Source organism: Vigna angularis, chromosome 2, assembly GCF_016808095.1.
Source record: "Vigna angularis cultivar LongXiaoDou No.4 chromosome 2, ASM1680809v1, whole genome shotgun sequence".
NCBI lineage: Eukaryota > Viridiplantae > Streptophyta > Magnoliopsida > Fabales > Fabaceae > Vigna > Vigna angularis.
In genome coordinates this window covers 1,077,316-1,096,250 of record NC_068971.1, presented here as the reverse complement: position 1 = coordinate 1,096,250, position 18,935 = coordinate 1,077,316, and the positions used below count along the sequence as shown (strand labels likewise).

General features: G+C 30.4%; 3 protein-coding genes across 3 annotated transcripts; 1 reads left to right on the top strand and 2 right to left on the bottom strand.

The window, feature by feature from the left end:
* Positions 1-765: 765 nt before the first annotated feature.
* Positions 766-2,023, bottom strand: LOC108321654 (uncharacterized). The gene has a single exon (XM_017553473.2). The coding sequence runs from the start codon at positions 1,855-1,857 to the stop codon at positions 1,162-1,164; it is 696 nt and encodes a 231-aa protein (XP_017408962.1). The 5' UTR covers positions 1,858-2,023; the 3' UTR covers positions 766-1,161.
* A 6,919-nt stretch (positions 2,024-8,942) lies between these two features.
* On the bottom strand, positions 8,943-11,224 carry LOC108321738 (glucan endo-1,3-beta-glucosidase). The gene is made up of 4 exons (XM_017553588.2): positions 10,583-11,224; positions 9,891-10,469; positions 9,260-9,590; positions 8,943-9,144 (listed from the first exon to the last, which is right to left on the bottom strand). Exons 1-4 carry the CDS (start codon positions 11,030-11,032, stop codon positions 9,122-9,124), a joined length of 1,383 nt encoding a protein of 460 aa, XP_017409077.1. The 5' UTR covers positions 11,033-11,224; the 3' UTR covers positions 8,943-9,121.
* Positions 11,225-13,971: 2,747 nt separating this feature from the next.
* Positions 13,972-16,075, top strand: LOC108321739 (protein RDM1). Its single transcript, XM_017553589.2, has 2 exons — positions 13,972-14,185; positions 15,579-16,075. Exons 1-2 carry the CDS (start codon positions 13,981-13,983, stop codon positions 15,962-15,964), a joined length of 591 nt encoding a protein of 196 aa, XP_017409078.1. The 5' UTR covers positions 13,972-13,980; the 3' UTR covers positions 15,965-16,075.
* Positions 16,076-18,935: the final 2,860 nt, after the last annotated feature.

Below are 18,935 nucleotides of genomic sequence, written 5' to 3'. Positions count from 1 at the left end.
ACACACCATGATTAAAGCCACAGGTGGGCACAGTGGAAAAAGAAATGTAGTCTCTTTCTTTATTTTTTTTTCTTCCTTCACTTTTCTGAACCATTACAAACTTTATGGATAGGGAAAGGTTGCAAATTGCTATTGCTCCTTCTCCATTGATCCTACCTTCACTGTTCTACTGAACAAAACTCTATCAGTAATGCTTTTTACCATGTTCACATCTAAATTCAAGAATGATTTAATCTAATGTAATCCTCATTCTTCACAGACAGAAACATTTTTTCTTCCTATATTCAAAATTCAGAGTCATTTGGCATTTTTCTACTTATGGCATACTCTTGTGATGATATTTCATGGATCACGGGATAGATAGTATAGTGGCACAATTTACCACAAAACAGTTTGCAGGAGAAAACATAAATTGGCCAGTTTTTGTCTCTTGATTATTACCCAGTAGTTGTGTCCTATCGTTAGTTGAATAACTTCTTCCAAGAAACATTATGTTTGGTGATAACTATAATGTGTTGTGATACATTTAATCTGCAGAGAGAACAAAATCAAGTTTTTCTTACCATAACTTTCAACTAGTAAACTTGTTTTTGTGATGACTGTAATGGAAGTGAGTTGTTCTCAGATTAAAATATGCAGAGATACATTTACAGAATCATTTACATTTACCTACGTTGCAACTATCGACAGTTCAAGTGCACTATTGCTGGAAAAAGAAATGTTTGTCTGGAGTTGTTTAAGATTGTTGGTACTAAGAACAACAAAGTAAGCAAAATCTGCAACCCCTTTGACAAATTTGTATTAGTCTAGCAGTTGTCAACAAAAAATTGCAACCTCTGGATTCAGTCATCCACTGTATAACCTTCGATTCAGTACCCAATTATTCACGCTACATTACACTTTCATTTTCCCCAAATTCAAAAGGAAAATACAGATCAAACAAGATCATGAACAAATAAACCAATAATAAGCCTCCCAAAATTCCAAAGACTAGAAACCAAATTAACAGATTAAGCCAAAATATTTATCTTTTAACAGCCTAATAATGAGGATGGTGTTAATGTGAAGAAGAAGGAAGCACTTGGACACATCTATATTCATATATAAAAAAATAAAAACTCTGATACTGATGATGATGATGATTGATTCACAGAGCTTGGCCTAATGAGCCATGGCTACCTGGGGGTGGGACTCTGAGTAACTGATGCTTCTCTGGTGAGGCATGGAAAGCATGGCAGTGTGATCCAAGAAATCTTTAAGCTCCACCACAGACTGCAGAATGGTTCTGAGATCCTCGGCACAGGAAAAGCCAAAGCTTCCAACCTGTCTAACAGCATAGACATAGAAAGTTATGCAACCTTTTCTGAACTTGAACCTTGCCATCTCACATCCATGGAGGCCCCTTATGAGCCTCTTGTTGACATCACCGAGTGCTATCTCCGGTGGCCATATTCTGTCCACGGAGGCCTTCATGGCCTCAGTTTCAAACACAAAAAGAACAACCTTGGACTTCTTGGTGCCGAGGCCGAGGGTGAGGGTGTGCCAAGCATGGTGAGCCAAGATGGTGAAGTTGGTCGGCAAGAATGCTGTGGTGGAAGGGAAAGGAAGCTTGTCTTTTGGTTTGTTGGTGTTGTTGGTTGGTGGGAAAGAAAGAACCTTGAGAAGCTCCAATGGTCTTGCCCTTCTGATTGTGAAGGATTTCACTATGAACTGCCCTCCAAATCGGATACCCTTTACCTCTGAGATTGGCTTGAAGGAGAAATCAGAGTTTTGCTTTGTGGTTTGGTCATTGGGGTGCTGGTGCTTCTGCTTCTTGTTCTTGTTTCTCTTCTCTTTCTCTTTCTCTTTCTCTCCCATGGCTAGTGGGTGAGGAATTGAGGGGTTTTGTTTTGGTGGACACAAACTAGTTGGTTATCTATCTTGATGCATATCATAACATCAACCAATGTACAACAATGTTTTCAATGGGATGTACTATGTAGTAGTAGTGCTAATGGCATTCTAGTACTCGGATTTTTCTTCCTGCCTTGTTTTTTTTTTTCCATATTCGAATAATTTGATTGCGGTCAAAAACATGAAAAAACACTTGACATAAATTTCAACCATTTTTGAAAAGAAACAGGGCCCAAACTATTCTCATTCCATTCTACTGTACAGACTTCTATCTCATTTGGAACATAGAGTTATAAATTAGAAATTTAGAATACAATTAAAAAATATATATTTAACATATATAAAAATTTTACATTTATTTGATATTATTTTTTTTCTTAAAAAGATACAAAAATTTATTTTTTATAATATTTTATTCTTATAGTATGTATTAAATGAATATAAAAACATATCATCCAATCATTACTTCAATTAAAATATTTTACAATGTATTTAAAGAAACAACTGAAGATATACTTAAATACTTTTTAATGTTGAATACTAATATTAATACATGTCACAGCAAGAACCTGATCAGGAAAATCCTTCGAGTACAAGTTTTAAAATTTTGAATTTAATTAATGATTGGAAAAAATGTTCTATATTTAATTCATGTGTAAGATTTTAGGTGGAAATTGTTCAGTTTTTTAAAAGCTTGAAAACAGCAAGGTAAGCAGAGAATCTCTGCCACTCGTGCGTGCATGCACTAACCTAAGTCTTCCCCCTACAGATGATTAACATTAAAATTTTGATTTGTTAAAGTTGTTTTTTTTATTAATGAAAAATGTATTAAGTGAAGCTAATCCCACTAATCTACTTCATTGACGTGAGTAAAGTTTAAGATAAAAAAAAAATAATGATATATAATACGTGTTGTCTTCGTTATTATCGCTTGTGATCTTCGCATCAAACAAAAAAATTATCATTGCACCAAAAATATATTTGGTATGAAAAAAAAAAATACCACTTGTTCTTATCGTCTAACCTAACCAATCCATGCATCCACCAATCAAAGATAACTAATCACTGCCATGTATCATGATAAATGACAGTAGTTAGTTGTTGATTAAAAAACCATTATTTATTTCCATCACAAAAAACTAGGAAATGGAATTGTTGGTGTGCTTTGTGGATAAAAAACATAGAAAAAGGACATTTTTTTTTGTGTATCTGCCAATTCGTGAATGTAATTAAATAAGTGGAGGATGTGGTGTGAATAGCAGAAAGAGGATGGAACTTGTTGTGGTGTCAATAGCTGAAGCACCGACAGAACTAAACAATCTTAGGTGGCAAATTAAAGAAGATTAATTTAGAAGAACATCATGTGCAGCCATGGATTGTACTCATTAATCATGATTACCATGCAAATGACTTCACTAATGGAGAGAGAGCAGATTCACCATACCACCCATTTGTTTAAACTTTACAGCTATTTAATTTTCATAGGATTGCTAAAACTATTTTATCACTCCTTAATTGATTTTGATTTGATTTATGCTGTATATTAATGAAAGAGTTAAATATATTTTTAATTTCTTAATTTTAAGTAAAAATTAGAATTAGCTTCTTTTTTTTTAATTTTGAAGTAATTTAGTCATCGTTCATTCTTATGATTAAGTGGATTTAGTTTTTAAACTAAATTTTGTTAATTTTATGTTATATTTCAAACGTATTTCTCGATTAATATTAAAAAAATGTGTTAAATAGACTCAAATACTATCAAGAACGTATTTGATGTCAAATAAATCTAAAAAAAATTAGTTAAAATAATTAAATTTATACATTTCTAAATTTATGACACTAAATTGAGCCAAAATTTTGAAGAAAGACTGTTTCTAATTTTCAGTAAAAATTAAGAAAAAAGAATATTTAATTCTTAATTAAAAAATAAAAAGTTAAACTTATATTAAGGAGGAAGAACTATAATTTATTGTATTAAAGTTTTAAGTTGAAAACGATATTAATCTGTTTAAGTAAATTGAATTCTTGTTTATATGTATCTTTAGAAAGAATTCTTTCTTTCAAAGATTCATAAGTCATGTTTTAGACATTCATACTAACAAACATCTTTTAAAAAAATGAATTAAGTATAAAAAAGGATATTAAAGAAAGTTGATTACTAAGACATGATGATGTGAGTTTAGGATTTTGTATATAAGGGATGATTGTATGATAGAGAAAGCATTCTTGTTGTTAAAGCATAATGAAAGATGGTGGTTGATATATATGCATTTGATGTTTTTTTTGAGAGGGATGAAAGGAGTTAGGCTTACCTCATTTGACAACTTGAAAGTTCTCTCACAAAAGTGTTTCCTTCTAAAGTTGTCATTGCCTTCAAAAATAATTAAAATAGAGAGAACGTGAAGAGACATAACATGCAACAACTTTATCCTTGGTCCTAGCTAATAATAATCAAGTTTCAACCCCATCAGATACCTCTCTCTTTATCATATTCATCTCACTTTAGAACCCCTTCCAATAATTTATTAACTGCAAAATCAAATTGTTTTATGAATTCTTTTATTGGTAAATGAAACTAGTAAATATAAAGATCTTCAAGAGATTTTCTTTAATTAAATATATTTTTCCTCTTTAAATTACTTTTAAAAATAATATTTTGTCTTTGAAGTAAATCATATATTTATTTCATTCTCGAAAGTTATATAGAACATTTCCAAAAACGTTTAAAATTTATTTCATTATATGGTATCATAATAATATATTAAACTTTATGTTAATAAAGTTTGTTGTTTATTAAGTATATTGTTTCACTTGTTATTTGACTACCTATTAATGTTTAATTTCATACTTTACTTATATATACGTCTCTGTATGAGAAGTGTGTTAAAAGTTTAATACAACTAAAAATAAAAATCCATTACAATGTATAAAAGTACAGCTTATAAACAATCAATTTTGTGAGATTAAATTAAACTTAAAATTAAGATATAAAATATTTTTCACGTTTGACATAATAAAATATAATATAATGTCTGTTTTATAATTGTTGAGAAAAATGTCATTGGTAACTTTCATGAAATGTTAGAACTAAATAGATATATAGTTTAATTTGGAGATAAAACATCACTTTTAAAAATAGTTTAGAAATGAAAAGTCTATTTAATTTTATTTCTTTTAGTGTTTAGGTATATTTATAAACTGAGTCTTGGTAAATGAAGTTAAAAAAAGTTGTATTACATGATAAATGAAGTTAAAAAAATATTGTATTACACTGTTTACACTAAGTTAATTGATAAGTACTTTATTAATAGATTTGAATTCAAAGTTGAATACTCAGTCGACCAATTTGTTTAGTATTAAACTATATTAAATTCAATTTTAATATATAAAAAAAAATCATACTACATATTGAAATCTAAGGATCAAGACAGGTAGGTATTCTCTCTATATATCATTAGTTAACATGGCTTTTAATTAAAGTTGAAATTAATTAATTATTCTATGAAAAGGGAGATGTGAAATAACGAGAAAGGATATTTTTTGAATGGTTTGCTAGAAATTATATGCAGATGATGTAAATTTTGTTGAGATGTATATCAGTTTCAAACACCAGAACTGATAGGAACTTTGACATAAGGTTTCAACAAAAAGTTAGTTCTTTTTAAATCAAGAGTCTAGTTCATAAAGATCATGTCAACATCTTCCTCATTGGCACGAAAACTACCAATTATGATCAATGATCTAACATGCACAGTTTTTGTACATCCAACAACACTATCAAACAACTGATGTTGACCTAAATTTCAAATGCCACAACATTCAGGTAAGAAACAACATAGATATATATGTTTCAGAGTTTACTTTTCAAATTATAGGAAAAAACTTCTGTTTAAAAAATTATAAGATTCAAAAGTTGAAACATTTTTTAATTGTACAAAGAAAACAAAAGGAATAGGCTTGGAACTCGTAAAAAGAATTTTAAAATTTTGATATGGATTAATTTTAAATTTGATCCACTAAGAACTCGATTCATCCAGATTAAATGTTTGGTTAGTCGAGTTAGTTTGTCAACCCATCTAATTTTATTTTTGTTGTTTTTTATTATTTTTTGAGTGTAAGATAATTTTGGATTATATTATTTTTTTATTTACTTTGAGTTGTCTTTAATTTAATATCATTTTATATTGAAATTTATTTAGATTTGAATTAGAAAAAAAATTGTTATTTTTCTTTGGAACTGAAAAAAAATTGTAAATAAACCAACTAGGGAGTTAACTCGTTTAACTCACCAACCCTTATAAGTAGGACGTGGTTCGAATTTTTTCGACTTACTAATAAATGAATCAAGTTGGATTGTCTCGTTAAGTGGTCAACACGTGATAAACCGAGTCGAGTTGAATCATATGATCTATTACAAAATTTAGATTTAGATTATAGTAATTTGATTAAATTTTAGTAATATATGTCAAATTTAATAAATATTATGAATTTGAATTTAGTTTGTTATAATTGTATTATGTTTAATTAATTCATTTTATCTGATTAAATAATATCTAATGCGAATGTGTAGCTTTAGTGTTTTACAGCCCAATTTCATCATCATTATGGTCCCAATCATTAGACATGAAATTATCAAATTGAATAACTTACATTTAAATGAAAAATATACACTTTTATATTTTTTAAAAATCAACATTACGTACGTAATTTCTATGCTTAAATATTGATATATATTTTTTCATATATACTTAATCGTGAATTATTAGACACTTTGTCATTGATATATTAAATGTTATGCTGAGTAGGTTAATCAAATCATAACTCAAATTCATACTCTACATGTCTTTATTTAAAGAAAAATGTTTTATTTTAATTAGTGTTAACTAAAAGTTACAAATTTTGGAAAGACAAAATGATTGGATTGCCGATTTACAATTATATTGTCATATTTATAGTCAAAATTAATCTTAAATTTATTTTTAAAATTTTGTTGGTTAGAGAAAAGTACAATGATGTGAAAAATAATTATCTCTTAAAAGATATTAATCATTCAAAATATTATTTATTAATTTTCAATGATAATTATAAAAACATTAAACAAAAGTAACAAATAAAATTATTTTAAAAAATTAAATGTTAAGCATAGAAGTAAATCAATAATTCACTAAACTATTTTTACAAACTGAATCATTTCTCCTTATCTCACATTCCATCTAGAGTTCAAAATCAATAATGTTTTTCTATTCCGCATTTAAAATACACTGTTTTTAGTTTATTAAACAATTTTTTAATATCTTTTAAAATATCTAAAATCTATGTATTTTGAAATCATGTCTATATAATAAGAACCCAACAGAAAGTTAGAATTATTTTATCTTCTTAATTTTTCAAATTAAACTTATAATTCTTCAAAGATTTATTTTATATTTATTGATCTTTAAATATTCGGTTACATAAATCAAGCCATTTAATTATTATGTACATTAAAATCATCTTAATTTAATTGACAATAATTTGATGGAATTAAAGGGCGTTTATAACATTGCAATTCTTTGAAAGGCCAAATATAGTAGACTTTTCGTTGTATACTTGTTCAGCTCTCATCTCTATTCTTTCTAAAAAAACTTGAATTATAAATAGTTGAAAGTTTTTACATATATTTTACACATGCAATTATCTTATATATTCTCTCATACACATTTTATATTCTCACTTTATTATACTATATTTTAAAATAAAAAGATTATCCAAATATTAAAAATAACTAAAATGCACTACAGATCACTCACATCACATCCTTCAATAATTTAATATATTCAAACCACTCACTATTTTATTTTTTTAATGTGTCTATTATTATTAATTTTATTCTTTTACAAAATATAGAAATAAGAGGTGTCTGCTCTATCAATAATATTCATTTTAATTTCAAAATAGTAGAAAGTAGTAAAGTCGAACTAACATGAAATCTTTATTCTGAATGTTTTATTTTGTTGAAAAAATGCATCTCCGATTAAAAGCGTCCAACTTCAAGTTGAAGTTTATTAGTTTCATCTTTTTTTTTCTTTTTTAATTTTCTAAGTGATTCCAAATTATCCCTTTTCCAAAATTTGACTAAATTCTATCTATTCCGACTTCTTTAGGTCTGTCTGTTGTTAAGGAAACCAAAGAATCAATTAAAGTGCTTTACCAAACACAGGTTAAAAAAATTACTACTATAAGATCTGTCACAAGAGATACAAGGAATTCTCAAAGACGTTTTCTTGCTTCTTTTTTTTAAATATTAGAACCATGAATTAATAAAATAGGCAAAAGTAAAAGATGGGCTTATGATTTGTAACAAGTTGGGCCAATGGGCCTGGTACATGAGCCCATTTATGTATTGTTAATCTTGTGTACTCCATGATCCAATAAGTGACTCAAAAGATGACTAATTATGATTAGGTCTTTGATTATTAGACTAAATTTTCAAAAATAATATATTAAATTGGGAAATTTTTAAATGAAGGAATTGTAATTTAAAAAAGAAGTTTCTATTAAAAACATCAAACCAAGAAATTAGTCTCTGATTGGAAAAAGGCTGTAAAACAAAAACAAGAAGAACAACAGAAAAAGCTGAAAAGAATCTGTCCGCCATAAAATGTTCCCATCAGCCTAAAATGTAAACGTTTTCTTCTCGTGTTATATACTCATTCGACAAATTTGGAAAGCAAACAACTAAAAACCACCATAATTCTGTTAAACAGAACAAAGTTTAGTCATGTCGGATTGAGCATGTCATTGAGAAAAAGGGGAAAAAAACTTTTTCATTTTGAGTGATTTGATTTCAAATTTAGCATTTAAGTTACCAAAACTATGTTTAACTTTTTAAAAGTTGAATCCAAAGAAAGCCTAAATTATCGAGCACGCCACTGCTAATCCAGTACAGCTTAGCTTGCAAAAGCAAAGGTCGTACAGTTAAAGAAATTAGGGATCAACGAGATAATTTTCTTTTAAATAATTATAATCATACAAACGAATTCGAGTATGAAAATTAGGAACAACCAGCATTGGCTAGAACTAGAACTGATGTTAATATTAATGTAGGGTTCCGAATTAGTGACATAATTTAGCCGAAGCATGATGAAATGTACAATAAATCGCAAAGATAACGCTAATTAAGCCGCACTGCCACCCAGACAATGGGCATTTTCCTCTCTCTCGTCATAATAATCTTCAATAAGGAAGCTCAGATTTTGCAGTTATCATGGCCTGCAGATAATAACACCAGGGAAGTTAATTTATGTAAAGAATGAATAAATAGATGTTCTTAAACAGAAAATGATTATGCTAATTATGGATAAAATGAAAGTGTGATGAGACTGACTTGGATTAGTGGTGGTAATGACACCGGTGTTGGAGAAATCACAGTTGAAATCATGGCGGCCATTGGCTTGGTAGTAGGCATTCATGGCGTAGGTGGCAAGTGCCTTCACGTTGTTGGGGGCGTAGCAGACTCCACCAGGTTGAATAGGTTTACAATCAACTCCTTGGCTGCAGACATAGTTTATGTTTGCTTGTAAAGCTACATCGTTAGCATCTGCCTTTGGCACGCACCATTTTCCAGCTCCGGCTGCCGGTGCAGGTCCAGGTTTTGTCGACGGTGCAGGTCCAGGTTTTGTCGACGGTACAGGTCCAGGATTTGCAGGTGCAAAATTCTGTATTATGGCAAGCAATTGAATAAATTTAATAAAATAATAATAATAAATAATAATATGATATAATGCAGAAGCCATGTGAAAGAGGGAGCGGTGGAAAGATTCTGACTGATAAAGCAGGGCTGGTGTGGGGCAAAGGAAGGTGGATACACCTCTATCTCAACCGTCAGATTGGGTGGTGTTTATATTATAGAGCGCAAAAAGATTCATAATCAACGGTTGGTTTCTGAAAGATGCACTGTGGAAAAGAAAAAAGAATGAAAAGCGAAAAATAACAGAGGAAAAGGACAAGCGATGAACCTGTCCGTTGCGCATGACTCCGCAATCGTAGACGGGCGTGAAATCGGGCTTAAACAGGCCCCAGTTGCGTTCTGCTATTGGGCCGGGCTTTTGGTTCTCATTGAAAAGCGCGAAGATGTAGGTCTCGAAGGTTCGGTTGGGCATCAACGGCGTTCCCTTGCCCGATGCCAAATGCTGCACGAGTTGGCCGTTGAAGGTCTGAGCGTTGTTCCCGCTGCAGGCGTCCCAACCGTCGCAGACGGAGGGCCACCCCGTTTCTCCGATGGCGATGTCCACGTCACCGTAGCCCACGTCCTTCATGGCGGAGTGGACCGCATCCATAAGAGCGTCGAACTGGTTGGTGTAGCTGAGCTTGGTGTTTCTGTCGTACAGTCCGCGGTTGGGCCTGAAGAGAAGAAAGTTAACGTTCTTTCCATTGTACCCGAAATAGGGATACGGGTTGACCATGAAGGGCGCTCTCGTCTCCTTCAGAAACTTCAGCATTGGGCCCAGCACGTGCTTTGCGAATCCGGGCCTGAACCTTCCCGCACTCGGCGGAATCGATGACCTCATTATCCCCAGAGAGTGAGCTGTGGTCACCTGAAAATCAAAAACAAAAAAAAAAATTAACTAAGCTAAATTTGAACGCGTGACACGTGCGATAAATATGGAGCCGAGCTAATAATAGAAGTGAGAGGGAAGGAATTGAAAACCTTAATGTCGGTTATGCCCTCGGCTATGAGGGCGGAGTGGAGGGTTCGCATGGCGGGGTTGAGGCCGCGGATCATGTCGGCGTCGCCCCAGTGGAGGAGCTCGCTGCCGACGAGGATGTATTTGATTTTTGTCTGCGGGTGATAGGGTTTGATGTGCGTGACCACCCACTGCCTCGCCGAGTCGATTTGTTTCAGAACGGCGATGTCGCCGTTGGGTGCCGTCACTGTCACGGGGACGCCGGTGTTCGCGAAGGCCTGCAGGATCTGCGGGTTGACGTCGTAGATCTTCACGCGGTCGATCGTCGTCCGCGTCTTCAGAAAGTTCGCCACCGTGGCCGGCGGCGGTAGGTTGTCGCCCAAAGTGCCGTAGTTTATGCCGATGCCGTGCACGGCGGCGGCCAAATGGAGCAGTAGTAGCAGGAATGAGGAGAAAAAGGAGGTGGTAGCCATGGATGAAGAGGAGGATGAAGTTGTGTTTGAAGTAGGAAGTCAGAAGCAACGGTCTTACGTTTGTGTCTTGCTAATTTTGATATATAATAAGGAGATTGAGAACGTTAGGAAGAAGGGACCGTGGTCAAAATAGTGCGTCTCTTTGGTGTCACCTTATTCTATTTATGTATTTTCTTTTTCTTTTTCTTTCGTCATCTGTCTCGTAAGTTAATTAGATTTATTTAATTAATATAACGCTGGTAAAATATTGATTTAATTATCTTTGTAAATTATTAAAATTAATGAGTGGGGTAGAAAAGAAAAGAAAGAAAAAACACGGGGAGCACACGAATTGAGTGTGCATTGAATTGCTTGAACCGCCACGGAATTTGATTGATTGTGAGATTTGAGAAAAGGAACGAACAGATTACAAACGCAAGAGAGAGGGGCACGCTATGGTAAGAATGGTGAGGATTTGGGAATCGGATTCAAAATTGAATAGAAAAGTCATAAAATTAATGGTGGGCCAAGGTAGGTGTCGTGGGTCAAAAATGTTTGTACGTTTTCAACATTTCACTTATTTTATTCATTGATTTATTATTATTACAATGTCCAAAGGCAGTATAGGAGATGTTGCACTTTCCGTCTAATCTAGCTGTCAGAATGTCTTACAAAACAAAACCTACGCGTTTTCACGTCCCTTTGTGCCACGCACGCGCTTTCCAACGCTCTTCTTCTTCTCTACCCATCTACTTTGTGGGCTTTATTCTAAGTTTGGCCCGTTACTATAAATCCATGTTCCCAAAATTAAAAAAAAAAAACACAATATACTAAAATAATATATTACCAGGAAGAGGTTTTTGAATTTTGAGGACATAGAATACCAAAAAAGATAAAACATACCACACGCGTACTAGTTACTTCTAAACTCACGCAATAAAGACTTGTGATAACTCTCCTTCAAAGGGAAATTGGAAAACCAAAATAATCAGAGCCTATTTTGTGTTAGTAGATGTACAGCTTCAAAACAGTGGTTTGCGAGAAGTTTTTAACAAAAGTACTCATACCTTGTAGTAGTGACGATAAACAATCACAAGTAGCGATGAAGAAGAACAATGACAAGTAACGATGAAGAAGAACAACGACAATAATAACAGTAAAATAGAACAAGGATGGTCAAGAGTTTCTATCCAAATGCAGTGATAACAAGAGCCATGGCGACGACATAAACCACAAAGTCGAGATGAAGTGAATTAGTGTTTCTCTATTTCACTACCAAAAGTTTAGTTTTTGCATTTTTATTATGTATTTTTCTTTCGTAAATTTTGGTTTATAATTTTAAGTTTATGAGTCGATATTAAAATAAGAACGAGAAGAAGAAAAGGAAAAAGAGAAAAAAGAAAGAAAAAAGAGAGAAGGAAAAAGAAGAATTTTGGTATATATAAAAAACAAATACAAAAAATTTACATATTATAAACGTAACGTATGTAAATTTTTGTGTTTTTTTAATGTGTGTTTGACCTATCACATATATAAAAAAAAGTTTAAAATGACATACATAAAAAAAAATTGTATTATTGTAAAAAAAAAGTTATTTCGAAAATAAGAAGAGTCCTCTTTTCATGATTGTAAATTTAAGGCAATTGCAACAATTATTATGTTGAAAGTAGATAGGGAATGCTAATATTTTTATTAAATGGAATTCGATATAAAATTTCGAACACTAAATGCGAAAATGGGGAGAGTTTTGTATATTATAAAAGTACTTATTTGCATATATACCTGAATATTTTAAATAATTTTAGGCATTTTGACATAATTATCAAGGTTATTGTAGTAGTTTTTTTATTAATTACAAATTTAAAAATGTGACAGTTTGACTACAAATTTAAAAGTTATAAATAATTTGTTTCTTTTGTAGTTGATTTTTGTTTGACATAAAACATGTTTAAATATGGAGTTTAACTTTGATAAATTCTCAACATGATGCTTTTTACATTGGTGACTATTTAATTACTAGAAATATAAGTTTTAAAGTATTATTTCATTGAGCCGCTATTCTGTGAGAAACATTTTATTATTGGATGGCGGTGTACTTTTTTAAAATGTTAGTGTATTTTAACTAAATTCTTAGAAAACATATTAAAATATAATTAATCTAGGAAAAAAAAGGAATTATATTTTTGTTATGAAGTATGAAATTAAATAATGTAGTCGTTATGTAAAAAATTGTCTAGAACTTAAATATATATTCTTTCTTACAAAAATAAAACTCATTTCATAATTATTAAAAAAAAAGTAATCTACGATAATATATACAAAAGCTATAGGATAAAAGAAATTAAGAAACCTATATATTTTTAGTATATACAAATTTAATCAAAAGGAAATAACTATATTCTCGTGTGAAAGAGTTTCTATAATTTATTACACAAGTAGATCTGCATATTACTGAAGTTTTAAAAATGTTAAATATTAAAATAATTATTAAAGAAAGGTATACGTAAAAAAAGAAAGAAAGAAAATTACAATATTTTATCACTATTTGCAAATTAAGTTATTAAAACTTCGATGTTATATATATTTAGAAAGAAAAAAATTCTATGTTGAAAATTTACAATTATTAAACATGTTAGACATCTGTCAGATAGCAAAGCAATATATGACAAAATTGCTTGAGTTACGAATAATTACTTTAAAACTGATAAATGAATTAATTTGCAGTTGTTAGAAAGATTAAAAATATTAAGTGCATTAAAAGTAAAGTGTTGTTTTAAATATTGTAATGTTGAAATTTTGCAACTACAGTTCATTTGTTGAGATAGTACCAAAGCAATGTAACAGTTAACGTTAACCTGCGATAAGGAAAAGAATTAAATGTAATAAAATGATTAGCCATAAAGAGGTTATTAAAAGCATTTGTGATAGGCATTGGAAAGCTCAGAGACATATTGGTGTGAAAGTTGAAGATGTTTCGCCGCCATGGTCCTGCTGGTTACAAACATATGTTGGTGTCGGATTCTGAAACTGAGTCTGATGATAACCTTAGCGCTGTTGCTGTTACTGTTGCTAAGGATGGAAGAAGACAAAAGGAGGAAGAAGAAGGAGAGAGAGATCTTTCAACTCACCAACGTCCTACACCATCATTCAAGTCCAAACAAACTCTTGATCCAGGTTATACCAATCTATTCATTTATTTTTTAATTAAATGACAAATTTAAATGTGAATTTAAATTTTACATTTAATAAAAATAAAAAGGTTGAATATTATATAAAATAAACTTTATAAATTTATTGTTTTAAATTTTTTTTACTAAAAATAATATAATTTTATAATAAAATTAAATATGTTTTTAGTTTTTCAATACGTGAAATTAAAATTTACTTTTATATGAAACTTTGGTGTTTAAATTTTAAAAGTAAACGAGTATAATATTTTTATATCAAATTTGTAATTAATAATGAAGTAAAAACATGTAAAAAACAAGTCAAGTATTAACTTAAAATGTGTTTATCATGTCAAAAATAATTTAACGAATTAAAATAATTATATCAATTTATTTTTTAAATTTAAAAACAAAAATATGTCAAAATTTAGGAATAAAAAATATATTTAATTGATTAATGCTATATTTCTTTAATGAATCTTATAAAAATATTCAAAAAAATTATTTTTAATATTAAAGTTGAAGGTTAATCTTATAATTAGAATGTTGAGTTTTTGTTCTAAACTCATAATTTCAAAGATATTTTTATGTTTGTTATACTACAACTCTTTTTATACTTAATTAAAACATTTAATGGATTCTGTAAGAGAAGAGTCATGAGTAATAATACTCAACACAACCAATGATTTCCAATAAATTTCAATCTATTTAAAAGAATGTGCGAAAGATAAATGTACTTATTCTCCATAATAATAATAATAATAATAATAATATTTTAATAATGATATAAATTCAGGGATGGGTGGTACTTTTTACGGAGAGGATTTTTTACTTATATTCAGTATAATAATAAATATGTATTTTGAAATTTAATTTTTCTAAAATAGCTTTATTCTCCTAAAAATACATTATTTCCTTTTGGAACATAAAAATAAATAATTTGTGGCCAAATTAATGTTATATGTATATATAATTCTTAACAGTTTCATTTTATTTCATTTTTTTAAAATATTTAATAAATATTTTGATGGATAGCAACAAGAGAATAAAATAAATATAAATTTTTACTTCACGAAAAATAAACAAATATACTTAAACTCACGAGAATATGAGTTATTATGTCATCTCATTAACTGTATTTGATAAGCTTACAAGTAAGCAAATTATTTCAAAATCCTATTTAACGTTACAATCTGAAAAACACTATCATCTTTAAACTTAATCATCATTGTCAATAAATACAATTAATGATAATTTATAAACATATATCTTTATTATATAAAAGTAAAAGCATTAAATGCACTTAACATAAATAGTATAATAACTATTTTTGTCTCTTCCCCTTCATTATTTATTATATGCATATATCATTTAATATATAATTAAAATGAATAACGCAGAAGCTTTGTTAGAAGTTGCAAAGGAATATCAAAAGAAGATGGAGAAGAAGAGTATTCCAAGAGAACGGTTAAAGGAGATGGTGGTTGTGAACTGGAGAGGTTTGGCGAAAACCATGAAAACGTTGTACGGACAACCTTTGCATTATCTAACACAGGAGCTTTGCAAAGAATGGGATAAGTCGAGGTTTGGAAGCAAAAACGAAGAGAAGGCATTGAATAGTATATTTAGTTGGCGTGAGGCTGAAGAGACTGTTTGGAAAGTTGAAGCAGTTCATAGACTCTGCACTTCGCCTGTTCATCTTGCACTGCTTTGGCTTCATGACCCACAATACCATCTCATTGTTGATGAAGTTATTTCAACCCCTTCTTCTACTTCTACAAAATAGTAACTTTTGAGGAAGAATAATATTTCATAACATTTTTTTATGACATTTTAACATTGTTTACGTGTCATTTTATAATTAGTCTATGTTGATGTTTATAATTATTATTATTAATTGTGGAGTAATTTTGAACCAATCACAAAATGACACATAAATTATGTTAAAATGTTATCAAAAAAATATTGTATCATTTTTCATTTTTGAGATACCTTTTATTATATTTTAGATATTCTTAATTTCCCTTCATGTCAAGATCTCTCTCCTCACAGAATGTTATATTTTGGAATTATGATATTATTTTTTTAAATTAATCAAGTTTCAAATTCTTTATGTGAATCACGGTGTGTTGATTTTTTTCTCACTTTTAATTAAATTTTAATAGTTTATTTTTTTTATTAAAAATACTTTTAATCCTTAAATTTTATGTGAAATTAGAATTCATCGTTATTCTAAATTTTGATACATCTTAATTTTCCAACTTTATTAAATAAATATAATTCTTTCAATCTAATAAGATTAAATTTTGTTGAGGTATCAAACATATTTTAAACTAGGATTTAAATTATTTGCACCCTTTCACAAGTTTATACTTTAATGTTAGTCAGAAATATTATTTAACGAAAACAAAAAAATTATTGTCATTGAGTTAAAATAATTATATTTATTATTTTTTAAAATTTAAGAATCAAAATATATTAAAATTTAGGATGAGGATAAATTTTAATTTAATATTTAAATTTAAAGACTAATTACATATTTAAACTTAATTTTTCTTTGAGTAACAATTATATTATTTTCTCATCTTACTAACCTGTCTTTATATGATATTTTATATTTTGTGATTAATATAAAAAGATATTAACTTAATGTAAGATTACAAATTATTTTTATTATTTTAATTAATTACCATATTATGCTTATATTAAATATAGAATACTTCATTTCTTAATACATATTAAATAGTATAATAATCATGCTATTTAATTAAAAAAACTAATTAAAAATACTCATTTTATCAAGAAATTGAATTTTAATTTCACTTGTTGTCGAATTTTAATTTCATTTGTTGTCTTCTTTAATTTCACTCATTTAACTTGGATGTACATGTGGCTTCTGAACATGCTTGTTTTTTTATACACTACAAGAAATTGGCGTATTACCGAAGGGCTTTTACAGACGACCTCTCGGCCTTCGGTAAAAGTGCGTTACCGACGGTCAATATTGTAATTACCGTAGGTCATGGTGAAATAACATTACAGACGGCTAAGAAGAGATTACCGAGGGGTGTGTGGCCTTCGGTAAGAGGCTCGACCCATTAAACTGAGTGATTGAGGGTATTCGTCGAGGTCGTCCCCAATTTCGTCAAACAGAAAACCCTACCCTACCTCTCTCTCGTCCTATCCAGTGTCCTATTCTCTCATTCTCCCTTCTGTTTCGCTTGCTCTCATTCGATCGTGGTTCCATTCTTTCCCTATCCCTCTCCTTAATTGTTTGTTTTGTCCAGTGGCATTGGGTTCTTCGTGCCATTGTCGGTGTTGCGGCTGTGGTGGTGGTTTGTGGCTATGCGCGTAAGGCTTGTGCGACGGCAAAGGTGGTGATTCGTGGTCATTAGCTTCAGGAGGTGGTTGCGTTCAGACCGTGAGCACAAGGGGGAGACCAGACAGGTTAGTACATTCCATGTTTTCTGTTGATTTCCTATATGTCATTATGTGTATTAGAACTTGTTCTGGTATGGTTGGCCTATTAGTTTTGATTCCTCTTCATTTTGTTTTGAGCTTGGAATTAGTTTTGGGGGTTGTTTTGGTCTTGCTGTAATCATAGCGAAAATTGGTAAATCAAGAGTATAAAGAAAATATGTCCTGAGTAGGTTAAGGCTGTCATTTTTTTTTTCAATTGCTATAAGGTCTATATCATATGTTCCAATTGCTATAAGGTCTATGGCAATTATTTAGTTGCTATAGAGTCCCTAACATTTTTGTTCAATTGCTATAAGAGAAAGTTTCAGTAGTTCTGTTATTATTATGCTTTAATCTAATGCTTAGTTATTGTGGTGTTGTTGTCAAGTGTTTAAAGTATGTTGCAGTTGCTATAAGGTTCCTAATCCAATGCTTGGTGGTCAAAGTGTTTAGACCAGTGTTCCAGTTGTTGTAAGGACCGATTCTAGTTGCTTAGTTGCTAAGAACCAATGTCTTTTTGCTATTTGAGTTGAGGAGGTTCATTTGTATATCCCTACGTTTTGTTTGTTGTTGTGTTTTATCTAGGTTTCATAAATAGATTGAATTTATTTCTGAACGGCCTGCTTGTAGGCGCAAGTTGTGTGGTTGCATATGGTATTGTTTTCTTTCGTGTCCACTGAGTGGGGTAGTACAACTTTATATTATGCAGTAAATCAGTATTTTCTTAACTGTGTGGTTGCATATGGTTTTGTATTGTACATCCACTTTTGTATCTTCAGTCAAACATGATTCAAAACTGCTAGTAATGTAGTCAACCTTCACACAACTTCACCAACCTTTCTCTTCCTTGCCATCTACCCCTTTTGAGCTTTTTATGTTTCCTGAATTGATTAGGCTTAAAGGGTGATTTTTTAGAGCAATAACTACTATGCTTGCTTGGTTTGATACTTTGGTTAAGCTTGTACTAAAGGGTGAGTGTTAGAAGGAACTGAAGTTTGGTTGCTATGTTTTTTGCCTTAGCTGGTTTGTGCTTTTATATGTGCAAAGTGTGTGGCTCTTTGAACTGGTTTAGTTTTAGATTTGACCAAGTCACAATTATTAGTTCCACATATTTGATTCTTTATCATTTCTGGTTCTATATCCAAACATTTGGCAGTTTCTCAGGCTTTGTAATTGGTGAAGCTTTTTGACTTGGACAAAGGGAAAATAGATTAATTGTATTGTATGATAGAACTTCAGTTCAACATATTCTATTTCACAATTCAAGCCTTAGTTGGTCATTTACCACTTCATATAAG

Bases quoted from the DNA above. Each gene is read 5' to 3' on its own strand.
- LOC108321739 (XM_017553589.2), top strand. From the start codon at position 13,981: ATGTTTCGCCGCCATGGTCCTGCTGGTTACAAACATATGTTGGTGTCG. The intron at 14,186-15,578 runs GTTATACCAATC...TGAATAACGCAG, and splicing joins CAAACAAACTCTTGATCCAG to AAGCTTTGTTAGAAGTTGCA.
- LOC108321654 (XM_017553473.2), bottom strand. From the start codon at position 1,857: ATGGGAGAGAAAGAGAAAGAGAAAGAGAAGAGAAACAAGAACAAGAAG.
- LOC108321738 (XM_017553588.2), bottom strand. From the start codon at position 11,032: ATGGCTACCACCTCCTTTTTCTCCTCATTCCTGCTACTACTGCTCCAT. The intron at 9,591-9,890 runs GTTCATCGCTTG...GCCATAATACAG, and splicing joins GAGTCATGCGCAACGGACAG to AATTTTGCACCTGCAAATCC. The intron at 9,145-9,259 runs GTCAGTCTCATC...TATTATCTGCAG, and splicing joins CATTACCACCACTAATCCAA to GCCATGATAACTGCAAAATC.